The sequence below is a fragment of the Mus caroli genome, unplaced genomic scaffold (genome assembly GCF_978045245.1).
Source record: "Mus caroli unplaced genomic scaffold, Mus_caroli_1 scaffold_8, whole genome shotgun sequence".
Taxonomy (NCBI): Eukaryota; Metazoa; Chordata; class Mammalia; order Rodentia; family Muridae; genus Mus; species Mus caroli.
The window spans coordinates 33,284,161-33,300,086 of NW_028227263.1; the positions used below are offsets into that span (position 1 = coordinate 33,284,161).

The 15,926-nt window shown below is 46.7% G+C and overlaps 2 protein-coding genes across 2 annotated transcripts in view; one reads left to right on the forward strand and one right to left on the reverse strand.

The window, feature by feature from the left end:
- Positions 1–9,008, reverse strand: part of Tead1 (TEA domain transcription factor 1) — a 227,672-nt gene extending 218,664 nt beyond the window's left edge. The window contains exon 1 of the mRNA XM_021166757.3: positions 8,632–9,008. The gene's annotated coding sequence lies outside the window, so the exon portion shown is untranslated. The remainder of the gene's footprint in view (positions 1–8,631) is intronic.
- LOC147002874 (uncharacterized) overlaps positions 8,189–15,926 on the forward strand; it is a 76,385-nt gene continuing 68,647 nt past the window's right edge. Inside the window, exons 1-2 of the mRNA XM_085842439.1 lie at positions 8,189–8,441; positions 10,330–10,507. Of these exons, the coding sequence (XP_085698565.1) occupies positions 8,189–8,441; positions 10,330–10,507 (431 nt within the window). The remainder of the gene's footprint in view (positions 8,442–10,329; positions 10,508–15,926) is intronic.

A 15,926-nucleotide genomic window follows, 5' to 3' on the forward strand; every position in this document is an offset into this window, starting at 1 on the left:
TGTGAAATGTACCTGATCCAGAAAAAGGGAGGCTTAGAGGAGCAAAGACCAACTGTACAGTCTGCCTTCTTTGGGAGCACAGAGGCCAGGGAGCAGAGAGCGACTCCTGCAGCCTGCCCAAGAGCAGCCGACACATCACTCCAACGTTTAACCCCATTTTCCAGGTGAGGAAATGGAAGGCAGCCTGCCTTAAGTAGTCTCAGAGTTTCGAAGAAGGCCAGACGTGGGGAGGCAAGAGTTTGAGGCTAGCCTGGTCTACATAATGAGGTTCAAGTCAGCCACAGCTACTTTAATAAAAACTAAAGTTACAAAGAGAACAGTGATGTTAGGCATGAGCTGTGTCTGGCCTTCCCTCTCCACCACCCAGGTCCAAGCCGCTTGCACGGCCTCCCCAAGCAAACGGCCCCTTCCAACAATCACCACAAGAATTTAGACACCAAGCTCAGAATCAGGAAGGAAGCCACAAACGGCCTTTCTTTTGGAAGGATATAAATTACCTATTATTTCCCGAAGGATTTTCATTTAATTCTTTATTACCACTTTGCAAAGGTAACTCCAACTATCATACATTTACTGATGGATTCCTCCGAGTACTGTAAGCCTTGCCTGGATTTCCCTGGTTTTCGGAGAAGCCACCCTGCCGGCTAACCCCCACCCCCACCCCAGGCAGTCCCTAGAAAGTCTGATCTGTCAAGTTAAGACTCCAGTGAGCACTTCACAGTCGGTTATTACCCAGGGAACCTTCTCTACAGATTTACAGATAGGAAGGCGAGCAAGCATCCCAAGAGCTGAGGGTCATGAATTCCAGCATGACTTGGGCTGTACTAAAACACCCTAAAAGGAGGGGGTGGGGGGAAGGGATGGGAGAGGAGAGGAAACTTCCTGGTGAAGATACCAAAGCCCAAGGACAGAAAATGATCCGCCCAGTGTCATATTAGCCAAGACAACCTAAAATAAGCAAACTCCACACAACCTCACTCCTGATGATATGACATTCTGCGGTATGTTTGCTACTGACTTGTCTCAGGACAAACTTCATGCAATCTAAAGGCTCTGAAGAGTATCTGAAGTCAAGTGGACGATCAGAACCACCGCATGGCCAGCCACAAGATTCTCCCTTTCACACACATCCCAACTTACAAAACACTCAAGCCGGCTGGGGACATATAGCTCAGCTGGTAGAATGCCTACAACTCAACAGTAAACCCAGGGTTCTGGTGTCAACACCACATAAACCTGGCATGGTGCCCATAATCCCAGCACTGAGGAGGTGGGAACAGGACGGTCAGTTGAAAGTCATCCTCAGGTTACAGAGCCTGGGATACATGAAATAAGAAAGATAAAAAACACCTCTTGGGCTGAGGATGTAACTTAATGGAGGTATGAGGAAAAAAAAAAAAAAGAGAGAATGGGGACGGGAGGGGAAGCCTGGATGCTTAATACCACAAAAGTGAAAAGAAAATAAAGATTTGTCCTTTAGAACTCAGGAAATTCAATACACATCTGCCTAGGAGGGGCCCAGAGTCTGCTCACTAGCTGTCTTCCCGATCACCAAGTTGCTGTCACCGTTTAAATACACAGTTAAATACACAGTTGCAAGCAGACCAAGAGCATCTAGATGCCCGAGTGAGGACTGGATGCTGAGCACCATGGGCCCTGCAAGTCTGAATGGGAGCTGCCATTGGGCTTTCTCCTGACCCCTCAGTGCTCAAATGCACAGGAGGAGCTCTAGAGCATATCCCACTCGGAGTAGGACCTCGGCAGCCAGAGCAGAAGAACTCTGCTCTAAGCCCTAGAAATCACACCTGGAAACAACTAACAACTACCGGCCTCTCCAGGGGAGCTGGTGATGCCAGACACAGAGAGGCCTGTCTGTCGTACAAAAAGATGGGCCAGTAAGATGGCGCGCACACACACAATCAATAATAATAAATTCCTAGGCACAGATAACTGAGAAAACACTTACCCTGACTCTATCACAGGGTAAAAAGAAAAAAGCAAAGACACAGTCCCCTCTCCGGAACAGATGTCTTCAGAGGTCTGCTAGGTGAGGGACCTGAAGGGTAGGGGTGCACACAGGTGGGGAGGTGATGGGAAAAGGATCTCACCATAACTTCCCAGGCATGTGTAACTGAGGCAAAAACATCTGCTCAGCAGCTGGTAACTCAGTGGTCATGTACAGGGCCAAACATCCTCAAACGTGTCATGTGTGCACAGAGCCCTTGCAGCTCCAGCAAGCTCACCAATGGGGTGATTGCAACTTGCATTCAGCTTCGCCGGACACCTAAGTGATATTCTAGAGGCATTCCTTAATAATTCCTGGTTAAGAAAACAAGCTGCTTCCAGTCTCCAAATCACTGGCCCTTTCCAGACATACGTGTCATTCATTTCTGCACTTCGCGGTGAAGGTGAAAGAGAATTAGGGAAGTTCTCGGCATGTCTAACAGAAACCTTTTATCACACTAGAAGCATCAGTCATGTTATCTCATTAGTACATAAAGCAAAAGCAGACTCTGAATTAAGGGAGCCCTTAGCTCTACCAGTATGAAAATGAACACTGGCATCCTGTTCTCTGCTGGTCTGCAATGGCAACCAACTCGAGGCAGCATCCTCATCCCTTCAGCTGATGGGAAACTGACTTTAACCACTATTGTCTTGGAGAGGCTCCGAGGTGAGGAGGCAGCGAGGGGGAAAGGACTGAAAGAAATCCTTCCAAAGGAAACAGGGCTCACAATGGTTTGGGAATCAGGCCCCAGAACACCCCTGCCAGGGTGATGGGTGATCTGAAAAACAAGGCATATCAAAGTGCTATTGATAAGCTGACTCAGTAGACAGCTTATCTGAGGCCCTCATGGACCATATGGTGCCCCAACTTCTGCTGCCTGTTGCTGCCACAACAATAGGCTTGCCTGCCCAGAAAGCACCATGGTGGGACAGAAGCTCAGCAGCAGAGGCATGCCGCCCGCCCGGCTATAGTGTTTACATTTTATTTTGTGTTGTTAGCTTTGTGTGTCCCCGGCGGGGAAACACACACCACACACGCTTCGTGTCAGACACCAGGGTTACCTGCAGAATGCAAATGGACATGCGACATGTATGTGCTTGTGGATGGGAACAGATCAGGTGAACAAGAAAAGCAGATGTCAACTTCAGAATTAGAACATGGCTGGTGGGGGAGGGTGAGCGGGCTGGCTCCCAGCTAGCGCAGGAGCAGACAATGCTCTTTTCTCAAAAAACACTCTGGCCAGGCGGGCCTCGGGGAGTGGCTATTTAAAACACTTGGCTTCTTTTATTCTGCAGGCGGAGAAGTGAATTCAGTTCTTCGGAGCCAGAGCAAATGAAGTCATTTGGTTTCTGTGGGTTCTCTATGCACTTCGGCAGTAGGAACCGGGCCATCCAAGTTGGCCTTTCCTCATTAACTCCGTTTTCCTTGAAAAAGACAGTAAGGTCACAGCAAAATTCTAGGATATGGGGCACTGAAATGGATGCTGTCAAAGCCATCAGGAAGTCATGGTGTGAAGGCAAACAGGTATCACTTTCCAAAGGCTTGGGTTGGCATGACAGACCGACCGGGACGACTTTGGTCAAATTATGTATCTTCTCAGAGGTTTTCCTGTCTTTGCAGATGATCATAAAATATTCATTTATCTAGTTGACTACCTATTAGGAAAAAAAGACACTGGTTCCCAATAAGAACTCTGCAGCTACAGTGTCAGGTGACATAAAAGCTGCCCTAAGATGCAGGAGCTCGAGGTGGTTCAAAGCAAAAATGCAGGCAGAAGGCTCTCCCTCAATCTTCACAGCAGAGCTTCGGCAGAAAGATACTGGTTTCATCTGTGACACCAGCCCCATATCTAAGTGGACAACATTCTTGGATGAACTTCTCAAATTTTCTTAAACAGTCTCAGATTTTTTTTTTTCAAAAAAAAAAAAATCTCCTTTCAAGTTAAATTGAGATTGCACTTGAACTCTATCCAAGAGCAAAGCTGAACTGAATTATGATAATTAGAAAGCTGTGTCTATAATTTTTTTAAGAAGTCAGTAGAGTTGATATATTTTTTTAAAAAGTTCATGCCAGAGAATATAAGTTCAGTATGTTCTCACATAACTAACATTTCTCACCATTCTGACCAGTTTTTCAGTTTACCCATCAGTATTGCTGGGTTGTCCCAGGTCTCAGTACAGACAAACGTGTCAGATGCCGAGAAGCTCCCAGAACTTCCCCCTGCAGAGGTGGACACTCAACTTCTTCATCAGTAAATTAGTCCACTTTTAAGTCTTAAGCTCATTTCCCAACGCTCTATCTTTCACCATTAAAAAATGTTAATACGGGGTTGCCATGTGGCTCAGTTGTTACAGGCGCTATCATGAGACCAGAGTGTGATCCCAAGGAAGGGTATAATATAAACCCAGCATGGGTAACACAGGTCTGTACTCCATCCAGCACATGAGCAGCAGAAGAATGAAGATCTCGCATCCAGGATCATGCTCAGCTACACAGTAAGCTGAAGGTCTCATACATGGGACCTGCTTCAAAAAACGAAGAGCTAATGAAATCGTATGACAGAGCCTTACAAACAAGTGTGAATAAGAAAAGAACATAGAAAATACGGGGGGGGGGGGGGGGACACACGACATAGTCTTCCCTTGGGCTGCCACAAAACTGAAGACAGCTTCTCTGAAATACCATTTCCATTGTCCAATCAGAAGACGTGTGTGTGTGTGTGTGTGTGTGTGTGTGTGTGTGTGTGTGTGTGTACATCCATTCCACAGCCTGAGGAAACTATCCTAAACCACCCAATGGTGTAAGCTAACAAAATGGGAACTAGGGATCAGGGGATAGCCCACCCTCTGGGCAACAGTGACCTGAGGGTCCCTGCCCTGCAAAACCAAAACTTGCCATTTGCTTGGACCAAGTGAAAAAAATGCACATTTCAAAACTCTCCTACTCTGCACCAATGCAAAGTTGGAACATTTCTAAAGAAATGATCCCATTCCAACCTCAAGTTCAAACATGGACCAGCATTAAGGAGAACCATAAAAAAAAAGAACCTCAAAGGACTGGCAATACAATTCACATCTTTGAAACTGAACAAAATCCTCCAAAAATGGAGACCCACTGCCCTAGAAGCCAGAAGGGTGGAACACCCTGTTCAGATATGCACAGTAGCCACACAACAGGGTCTAAAGAAGTGTCTACCAAAAAAAGCCCAGCCCTGAGCCGGTGCTAAGAACTGACCTGAATTGCTTTATCACCTTGATGAATAACAATATTAACACTACATGACTTAGGGTTCCTACATAAAAATATGATGATCTGAAACCTCTACACCTAATAGAAGAAAAGGCAGCACGCAGCTCCAGAACATAATGGCAGCCATCGCCAGTGCCCCGTCAGTCAAGCACAGCGTATGACAGTCGGTGAGGGTGAGTGACAATGTACTGTCCTTACAGAATTCAGAAGTAGGATATAAGCACTCTGCGATTCCAGTTGCAAAACTGTAATAAAAGAGAAGTCTGCCTTAACTAACAAAAAATGAGAAAGGTTTTCTTCCAGTTTGGGGGAGAAAGCTGAGCACTAGCGTTAGCCAGTATTTCTTAAGCCATAAAAAGAAAAAAGAAAAAAAAAAAAGACCCTACTCAAAAGTTGTACCACTCCACAGAATCCTCCCAATGGCTGTTACTCAGAAACACACACATATACTTCTGCTTTCCTACTCCCTTCATGGGGAAACAGAACCAAACACATAAAATGGTAGCTTTGAAGCAAGGGCCCTAATTTCTCTGCACAGATACGGTTATTCTTTTTAAGCCCACTGGGTCATACACAGTTATCAGCATGGACCCCGGGAGTGATTAAGACACCATCACAATTTCCATTTGCAAGCAGTTTAATTACACTCACAATTAACCCATAACACATGAGATTAGAGAGGAAAGTAATCCTACAGATGTCCACGTTCTTCTTGTACAACCATGGACTGGGGACTGAGGAGGAGATCTATCTATTTCCAAAGCCCACAACAACTGCCTAATGCTGCTAATGGTCTGTCTCTTGGTCGGGGTCTCCATTCCCTCCACAGGCAGTATGATGCCAAACACAGTCTAGACACAGATAGTTCCATAAAGATATATCTTCTTACATTTGCTTCTGCCTATCGGCAGAACCAACTAAAATCAAATCTATGCACTACTGAACTTAAAAACAATAATAATAATAATCTTTTTCTTAGTTTTCTGTCTTCTTCCCAAATCAGAAGATGCCAGAATCCAAAGCAAGTATGCGAACATATAATCCCAGCTGTATACAGCAAAGAGAGGGAGAGAAAGCAGGAGGGGCAGGAAGCCAGCTCCCCACCGGGTGACCCCTGCAGACCCACCTGCACCACTTCACAGGGCTATAAGAGAAGCACACACTGTACGTACCACAGTACAAGCCAGAGTTACTCATTCAGTTAGTGCAGCCTGTGTCAGTCTATGCTACATTATCTGCCAGCTTCAAATTAAAGGTCACTAACTATACACATGTCCTAGTCACTCCTGGCCTTTGCTTGTACAAAACCTCCAATAACCCCAGAATGTTCCCTAGAATTTATAAAGAACCCCAGGAAGAAGGAACTCACACAAAGATTCTCTTTCCCCTTCTTCTCTCCGCCCGCCCCCTTTTTTTTTTTTAAACTCTTTTATAAAGGCAAAGTGTCTCTCTGGCTTTGTTTCAAACTTGTTTTTAAAAAATAAAAAGTATTCTAATATTTCCCTAAACCTTCAATTTAAACAATACTTGCCATTAAACAGAAAATAAAATGGTTTACTTAAGGACATGAACAAGACTCAGTAATAGAGACAGCTTATCAGCTCATTTTTTTTTATACAAACAACAAATAAAAGAATTGCAAACTCTGTTGAAAACCTGAAACCTAAGAGTGCGACACAGAGTTACACATTCAAAGAAATACTACACAAAAATATCTTATGACCATTTATGGAAATACTGAGATTAGAAAACTACGCCTTTCCTCCTTAAAATCATCAATTTAAAACCTTGCTGTTGACAAAGGTTCAGCTAAACGCATTTGTCTTTCCGGAGTCCTGCTGTAACTGGGTCTACGGTTTCCTTCTAAAGAGGAAAGATTCTTACCAAAGTTGGATCTAAGTCTGGCCCTTATAAGCATTCAGATGCGCCTGGGCCCAAAGATCCTGCTATTCACAGAAAAGCGCAGACTCCGCTGAAAGGCGGAAGCCCCTGGCACAGTCTGTACAGCCTGAGGACTATTCCCAGCCTCAGTCTCAAGGCAGATTAGCCCCCACCCAAGAGCTCAGGCTTGCACAGACAAGCTACCCCTTGGCTCCGGGTAGATCGAGTCTCCCTAACGGGAAGGATCTGTCCACCCGGGGAACCACCTGCAGGCACTCGGCACACTCTAAGCCACCAGACCACCTAAACTAACAACGAATCCTGGCCACAAGGCGTGGAGGAGACCGAGATTCTGTTACTTTGCATTATCTGTAGGAATTGAAATATTTTCCATTCACTATTTTGAAATATGATCGTATTTACAGACCTTTTTGTTCCAAGGACCTCGGCTCCTTTCAAATGGCGCTATTTTAAAACCCCGGCCTTTCTACACTACCGATTCCTGGAATATCTGTCTGTAAGTTTCCAGCGCTGAGATCAATTTGCATTTCTGTAAATCACAGACAGCTTCTAAGAACTTAACAAGCCTCCTGAGAAACGCTGGTGGCTGGTATTTCATTGTTTCATAAATATTTTTATACGGGTGACACCATTCAACTTAAAATAAATCTTTAAAAAGGAAGACGATTAAGACCGAGGAAAATTAGTCTGGCTTTTATTTTCACGGGAAGAAGATAAGTGAAGTGTGAGCCTCACTTCTTAAAATGTAGCTTTGATTATTTTTTTAAAAATGCATTAAAAAAGAAAAAGGAAACTCCTAGAAGTTGAACTTTCTTTCAAACGGGCCTCTAGACTCTGAAAACAAGTGGTGCTGCCGCGAACAAAGGCTAAAAGTGTCCCCAGATTTTTTTTTTGGGGGGGGGTCCTCCTGGGGATCGTATCTCCTCCAATAAACAAACAAATCTCCCAGTATTTCCTACCGAGGGGAAGTTTTCCAGGGAGAGTCTACTCCCGCGTTTGGTGGTAAATGCGACTCAGTCTTTTTTGGACACAATGTTTCTGCTGACTCCTGAAAATTTTCCACTTGAATGTGCACTGGAGCGGCGGCGGCGGCGGCAGCTCTGGAGAGGCGGCAAGAGCGAGAGAGCCCTCTTTCATCTCCCGGGAGGAGGAGCCCGGATCGGCGCGGACCCCGAAGGGGCCGGGCGCCGGGGGAGTCACCCGGCTGCAGGCTCTAGGCTGCGCGCCGAACGCTCTCCCCACCCGCGATCGCGCCAAACTCGGCGCTTCCCAAGCAAGGAGCGAGGTGCGCGGGAGAGGGACGCTGGGGAGAGGGGCGCGCAGAAAGGCGAGCGGGGCCGCCTGTTGCCGCGCAGGGTTGCGGCCCAACTTGCAGGGCGGCGGGGCCGCTCCCCTCTGGGAGCCGCACACAAAGCGCCGATCGCGGTGACGCCTAGACAGCCCGCGCCCCCGAGTCCGCCCCGCGCGCAACTTACCACGGCCGCCCGAGCGGGCGCGGCAAACTTCGGGGCGCTGGGCCGCCGCCCCCGCGCTACTCCAGCCGGTACTCCCTGCGGTACTCCCGCGCCGGGCAGCGCCAACCCGGCCTCGCCGGCTCCCGGGACGGGCAGGGCGCGCCGGGGCAGCTGCCCGCGCTCCGGCGACGCTGCGCGCTGGGGGGTCAGCGCATGGCCTGCGCCCCGCCGCGGCCGCCCCGGGCCCGGGCCCCGGCGCGCGGACTCCCCGCGAGCTGGAAGCGAGTGTGCGAAGTGCTGGGGGGCGCCCGCGGCGGGCGGCGGGGCCGCGGAGGCTCGGCTCGGCTCGGGCGGCGCGGCGCGGCGCGAGCGATGCGAAGAATGTGCGGAATGAGGACAGGAATGAAATGAACGCCAGGACCGAACTCGCTCCGGAGGGGTGGGGCCTCGGTGACGTCATGCCGCCGGGTCCTGGATGGGGCGGGGCCTGCCGCCGCGGTGACGTCATGGTGTGGGGCGGGACGCGTGGGGCGGGACTTGGCGCCCACGGGGGAGCGAGCCGCGCGCGATGGCGGGGGCTCAGGGCTTTGTGCGGTCCGAGGCGGGGCGGTCGGATACTAGGAAGGCCGGGTGTGCGCCCTCCGCCTGCTGTGCCTCAGTTTACCCCGTCCTGGTTTGCGCAGGCAACGACGCTCCCAGGCTGGAAGGGAGGTTGCTCTTCAGGAAACTGAGGCCGGAGTGGGCGGCTTCCCCAGCCCGCCACTCCTCCTCTAGCCGTTTCGCTTTACCCAAGTTCGCGGCGCTCGCGCAAATTCTGGGCTTTGCGAACTCCGGGTTGGAGCGTCACGGAGTCCTCGCCCGCCTCCTGCCCTGTCTTTCTAGAAGTGAAGTTCACTCGTGCTGCGAGTTGGGTCTACAGAAATCCTGCACCCGGTTAAATAAAATAAATAAAGTCTTGCCTGGCTGCAAAAAGCAGCTTCGTGCCGTCCCTTTATGGAGAAAGTGAGAATCAATCATAAACGGTTTGAACTCTTTTTGGAGTGGACGGCGCCTCAGTACTTCAGTACTCGGGTAAAGTTAACGGAGGCTGGGACAGACATGCTGGCAGTTTGGGCCGGTAGCAGTCCGTAGTTTCCCAGAAAGGAGCCGGCCCTTCCCGCACCGGGACTTCCTTCTTTCAGCTCTGGCTTCAGAACAAACTAATGGCGCCTGTTTTGTGCCCGAGGATTCCTGGAGTGTGCATAACTCAGGAAAGCGAATGGGACTCACTGAGCGCGTTTGATCGGAAACAACGATTAGCAGTGCGTTTTAAAGGCAGAAATATCGTTCACTAATGCATTTTTAAAATTTTACGTCAAGAGAATTGAAGACTCCCATGCCGTTGTAAAAAGTAATACAGAGACATTCTTTGTTCGCTTCACTCAGCTCTTCCCCACGCCTGTCAACCAAAATTATATCCCAGCCAGGGTATTAATTTTCGAGCAGATTTTCCAGATCAACTTGTACACATCAGTGTGTATTTGTTTAATTCTATACATTCTATAATTTCTCACTTGTGTAGATGTCCACCGCAATCAGGTACAAATGTGTATTATTTCTAGTTACTATGCAGTAATGTGACAGGTTGACAGTAAGAACTTCATACACCCAAGCAGAGTATTCGAAAATACACGACTATTTTCCCTCTAAAACTCTGGCAGGTGTATATCTCTTTTCCAGATAACCTCCCATTAACACCAGCGAACAAGACAGAGAGCAGAAGAAGCCAGAGGCAGTTAAAAGCACTTGCTGCTCTGCAGAGGACCAGGCTCCTGTCAGGTTCCCCACACGGTTGCTTTCAACAGTCTGTAACTCCAGTTCTGGGAGCACCAGGCACAAACACGGTGTACACATGCAGGTAAAACATTTGTAAACATAAATAAATAAGAGATTATTAAGTCTGGTAGCAGGGCTAGCCTACCAGTGGGTACATTTCTAAACCAGTATTTATCTTGCCCATGACAGGCCAGTTACCCTTCAGACTCCAGTTGCTCCTGACAATTCGGTGTTCTCTCATTTCTACTAAGCTAAGAAAGAATCCTTGGCCAAACTTCCAAAGCTATTCATGATATGCTATAACTCCTTGGCCTGTACTTTCTACAGCTTATTTCCATCAAAACACATATTCTTTGATATGTATGCTAAAAACCTTTTCTCCAAGGAAGCCTGTTCAGCTGGAGCCGGGCACAGTAGCAATATAATCCAGGAGGCTGGATAATATAATTCAGGAGGCTGAGGCAGGAGGATTGGTGAGAGTTTTAGGAAATCCTGAACTAAAGAATTGGATCCTGGGGCTGGTGATGGCTCAGCGGGTAAGAGCACTGACTGCTCTTCCAAAGGTCCTGAGTTCAAATCCCAACATGGTGGCTCACAACCATCCGTAGTGAGATATGACACCCTCTTCTGGTCTGTCAACTACAGTGTACTTACATATAATAATAAATAAAAATTTTAAAAAAAGAGTAGTTTAAAAAAAAAAAAAAGAATTGGATCCTCTCTGGAAGGGGGCGGGGAAGCTGGGGTCAGGGGAGGGGGACCTGATTAACTAGATGTCTCCTGCCCAGGACCCTGAAGTCACGTGGTCCAGCTATGCCATGTGTATTTGGTCTGTTAGTTCACAACCTATGTGTGTTTCTGGTGAGACTCGCCTGTATGAGACAGTGGTTAGGTCTCATTCAGCTAAGGTTATTCTGTTTAGGATCTGCTCAGGAATAGGAAATGCAACGTCATCTCTACCCATCTAGCTCATACCTTGTGTTCTCCTCATCTCCCTATTGGTCAAAACATTGGTCAGGACTTGTGAGTTTCCAGTTATGAGCAGTTGAACCCATCCAAGGGTGGAAACAACAGCTGCCACCTGCTAAAATGATAGCAGTTTTCATAAGTCGAATTCATTCTTAGTCTCTAGCATTTTGCATTTACCATCTCAATTAATCCCCACTGCACCTGTACAAAGTAGTAATTCTTATCCCAGTTTATACAGACGAGAAACAAGATGTAAGGACAAGCAGGGGATAGAAAATGGGGCCTAAATCCAGATTCTTTCTGTTTGTTTTGTTGTTCCATTGTTTTGTTTTGTTTTTCGAGACAGGGTTTCTCTGTGTAGCCCTGGCTGTCCTGGAACTCACTCTGTAGACCAGGCTAGCCTCGAACTCAGAAATCCGCCTGCCTCTGCCTCCTGAGTGCTGGGATTAAAGGCGTGTGCCACCACTGCCCAGCTCTTTCTGATTCATAGTTGATGCTTGTGTGTCTCACTCCTGAAAGAAATAGAAAGCGCTACTGTGCCAGGCAATGTTCAAAGTGCTGCCCTTGCGTCACCTCCCCTGACCCACTATGATGTAGGTACTGTTTTTTAAGTGTATTTTAAAATTATGAGTATATGGAGAGGGAGTGTTTATGTGAGCACAGTACGTACAGAAGCCAGGAGAGGGAGGGAGGGAGGGAGATTCCTCTGGAGTAGAAGTTAAAAGAGTTGTAAGCTGCATCATTTGGGTACTGGAAACCGAGAGCAGTAAGCACTCTTAACTGCTGAGCCATCTCTCCCAGCCTTGAGTTAAGTACTTTTATTATCATTTTATAGATAGACAAGCTGAGGACCAGAGAAGTAAGATAACTTGGCCTGGGTTATGTGCTTAGTAAATACAGACGAAGGATGTAAACCCAGGCAGTTCCACTTAAGACTGTGCTCTTAAGCCGGGCGTGGTGGCGCACGCCTTTAATCCCAGCACTCGGGAGGCAGAGGCAGGTGGATTTCTGAGTTCGAGGCCAGCCTGGTCTACAAAGTGAGTTCCAGGACAGCCAGGACTATACAGAGAAACCCTGTCTCGAAAAACCAAAAAAAAAAAAAAAAAAAAAAAAGACTGTGCTCTTAGCCATGCTTCTCAGGGTCCCCAATGCAGTACTCCACAGAACTTGGAAGACCTGAAGGGTCCTCTGACCCAGAGATGTAGCAACCTTAAACTATCTAATGATACAAGAAGTCCATTTCTCTTAAGCCTTCCCCCAAAGGAAGCTAACAGCTAACTTGCAACAGAGAGAAGGTGAGACACTGACACTTCTCCTTGAGAAAGAGGTTCCCACTCCTGTGTTGGTAGAACCCTGAGGGCATGGCTAAGAAAGTTACTTTTTTCCAAGCTAAAATACATTGTAACAATAATTGGGATCTACTAATTTAAGCTCACTTTCTTTTCTTTCATTCTTTCTTCCTTTCATTCTTTCTTCCTCTTTCTTTCCTTCCTTCCTTCCTTCCTTCCTTCCTTCCTTCCTTCCTTCCTTTCCTTCTTTCCTTCCTTCTTTCTTTCTTTCTTTCTTTCTTTCTTTCTTTCTTTCTTTCTTTCTTTCTTTCTTTCGTTTCTTCTTTTCCTTTCCTTTTTTTTTAAAGACAGTCTCTCACTAGATAACCCTGGCTGACCTAGAATTCACTGTGTACACTACTCTGGCCTCAAACTCACAAAGATCCTCCTGCCTCTGCCTCACCCCACCACCCTATTACCCCAGTGCTGGAATTAAAACATGCACCATCATGTATATCACATCCAACTTTTTGTCTTTGTCTTTGTCTTTTTCTTCTTTTTTTTCTTGAGACAGTCTTATAAATAGCTTGAGGTAGCCTCAAACTTGCTATGTCCTTGAATTTAAGATCCTCCTGCCTCTGCCTTCCAAGTGCTGGGATTAAAGGTTTACACTACTACCATTTGGCTATTTTTTTGTTGTATGTCTGGTGTTTTGCCTTGCTGTATGTCTGTGTACCACTTGAATGCATGGTGATTGAAGAGGCCAGAAGAGGGCATCCAATCCCCTGGAATTGGTTATGAAGCACAGTGTGAGTGCTAGAAACTGAACCGAGGTCCTCTGGAACAGCCACAAATGCTCTTACCACTGAGCCATCTCTCCAGCTCTAGATCCATACTTTAAAAAAAAAAAAAAAGATGTATTTATGTATTTTGTGTATATGAGTATACCATTGCTCTCTTCAGACACACCAGAAGAGGGCATCAGACAGGTTGCAAGCCACCATGTGGTTGCTGGGAATTGAACTCAGGACCTCTAGAATATCAGGTGGTGCTCTTAACTGCTGAGCCATCTCTCCAACCCCAGATCCATCCTTTCTTTTTTTTTCTTGCCCCCTCCAATCCATACTTTTTAAGAACTTTAGAATACATACCTATATTCCACTTCTTCCCAGGGACCAGCAACTTCACTGGGCTCTGAATTGGGGCCCTTCTGATTCCAAATGTCCTTTCTGCATCTACTATTCTGGATCTTCAGTTTCAGATGGGCTCTTTCCCCTCAACATCCCTGTCCTCTCTTTCACTGCTGGCCTTGTGAACAGAGCTGCAATTCCCACTATCTCTTTTTTTTTTTTTTTTTGTTTTGTTTTGTTTTGTTTTTCCAGACAGGGTTTCTATGATAGCCCTGGCTGTCCTGGAACTCACTTTGTAGACCAGGCTGGCCTCGAACTCAGAAATCCGCCTGCCTCTGCCTCCCGAGTGCTGGGATTAAAGGCGTGCGCCACCACACCGGGCTCCCACTATCTCTTATTCTCACCTCCCACTGGTTCCTCAGCCTCTGCAGCTGGGCTCTTATCTACTCCATCCATTTATGATGCTATGTCTCATCCAGGCTACTAGTCAGTTGTGACTGCCACCTCCCTGCAACCACGTCCTCCTTTTCTTCCTGTTCCCAGAGATTTTTCTGCTTCCTTTCCTCCGAGGATTCATTCTCTTGTAGTTAGCTTCACAGTTTGTAGTTGTGCCTTGTAGACTTCCTGCTGGCTTTGCTTTATATCCATTATTTCACTCCCATGGTATCAATTACTATATGTTTGTTGTCATTTCACCGTACACTGTACAGGTATGTTCTCTCTCTCTCTCTGTCTCTCTCTCTGTCTCTCTCTCTGTCTCTGTCTCTCTCTGTCTCTCTCTCTCTCTCTCTGTCTCTCTCTCTGTCTGTCTGTCTCTCTCTCTCTCTCTCTCTCTCTCTCACACACACACACACACATATACACTGGAGTGCCAAATCGTCTGAATATCTCAGAAACGCCTTACCCTGTGCAGAACCACAACCTCCTACTGTAGACTTTGCCTTCCCTAGGCATTTGTCGTCTTCTAGACAATTTACAGAAATGAATGACCAGGACTTGATAATGCCAGGTTTGATACAGCCTCTCCTAACTAAAACTCTTCAAGAGCACCTGGCCACTTTTAGAATCAAAGATTCTTCTAAGGCCCTGAATGACCTGCCCTCCCTATGAGCATATTCAGGCATCTTACATTCCTTCCTTCTATGTGTTTGTCCCATGCTGTATCACTTTTAATTCCTCAGATTTGTCATTTGCCTATAGGGTGATTAGCGCCTTAAAATAGCTTTCCCTCTTTTACCTAGGGAATCCTCTCCAAATATTGCTTCATCAAAACAAGTCTTTCTGAGCCTCTCTATTTTATCTCCTGATTGTATTGCTGACTTCAGGTTGTATAACAAAATCTCTCTAAAACTTACTTTTTTTTTTTTTTTTTTTTGGTTTTTCAAGACAGGGTTTCTCTGGGTAGCCCTGGCTGTCCTGGAAATCACTCTGTAGATCAGGCTGGCCTTGAACTCAAAAATTCACCTGTCTCTGCCTTCCAAGTGCTGGGATTAAAGGTATGCACCACCATGCCCGGCTTAAAATTTACTATTTTGAAACAACAACAATAATCACTTATTTTCAATTCCTGTTTATGGAATAGATATTTAGACTTAGCTAGGTGGTCCTGGTTGGTGGTCTCATTAGAAACTTCTGAGAGGGCTGGTGAGATGGCTCAGTGGGTAAGAGCACCCGACTGCTCTTCCAAAGGTCCAGAGTTCAAATCCCAGCAACCACATGGTGGCTAACAACCATCCGTAATGAGATCTGGCGCCCTCTTCTGGAGTGTCTGAAGACAGCTACAGTGTACTTACATATAATAAATAAATAAATCTTAAAAAAAAAAAAAAAGAAACTTCTGAGAAACATGTGTGGGTGTGATATATATACCTGTTAGTGAAGATGTGTGGACATTCTTGTGCACATGTGTGTTCCAGTAGAAAATGGCAATATCTTTACTGATCATTCCCTACTTTTATTTTTTGAAAGTCTCTCACTGAACTGTAACACCTCAATTCAGCTAGGCTGGCTCACCAGTGAGCTCCAGAGACCTTCCTGTCTCTACCCATTCCACCCCCAATGACCTAGGTCTGGCGCTACAGCCACATGTCTCTGTGCCTGGACTTTTCCAGAGGGTCTACGGATTCAAACTCAG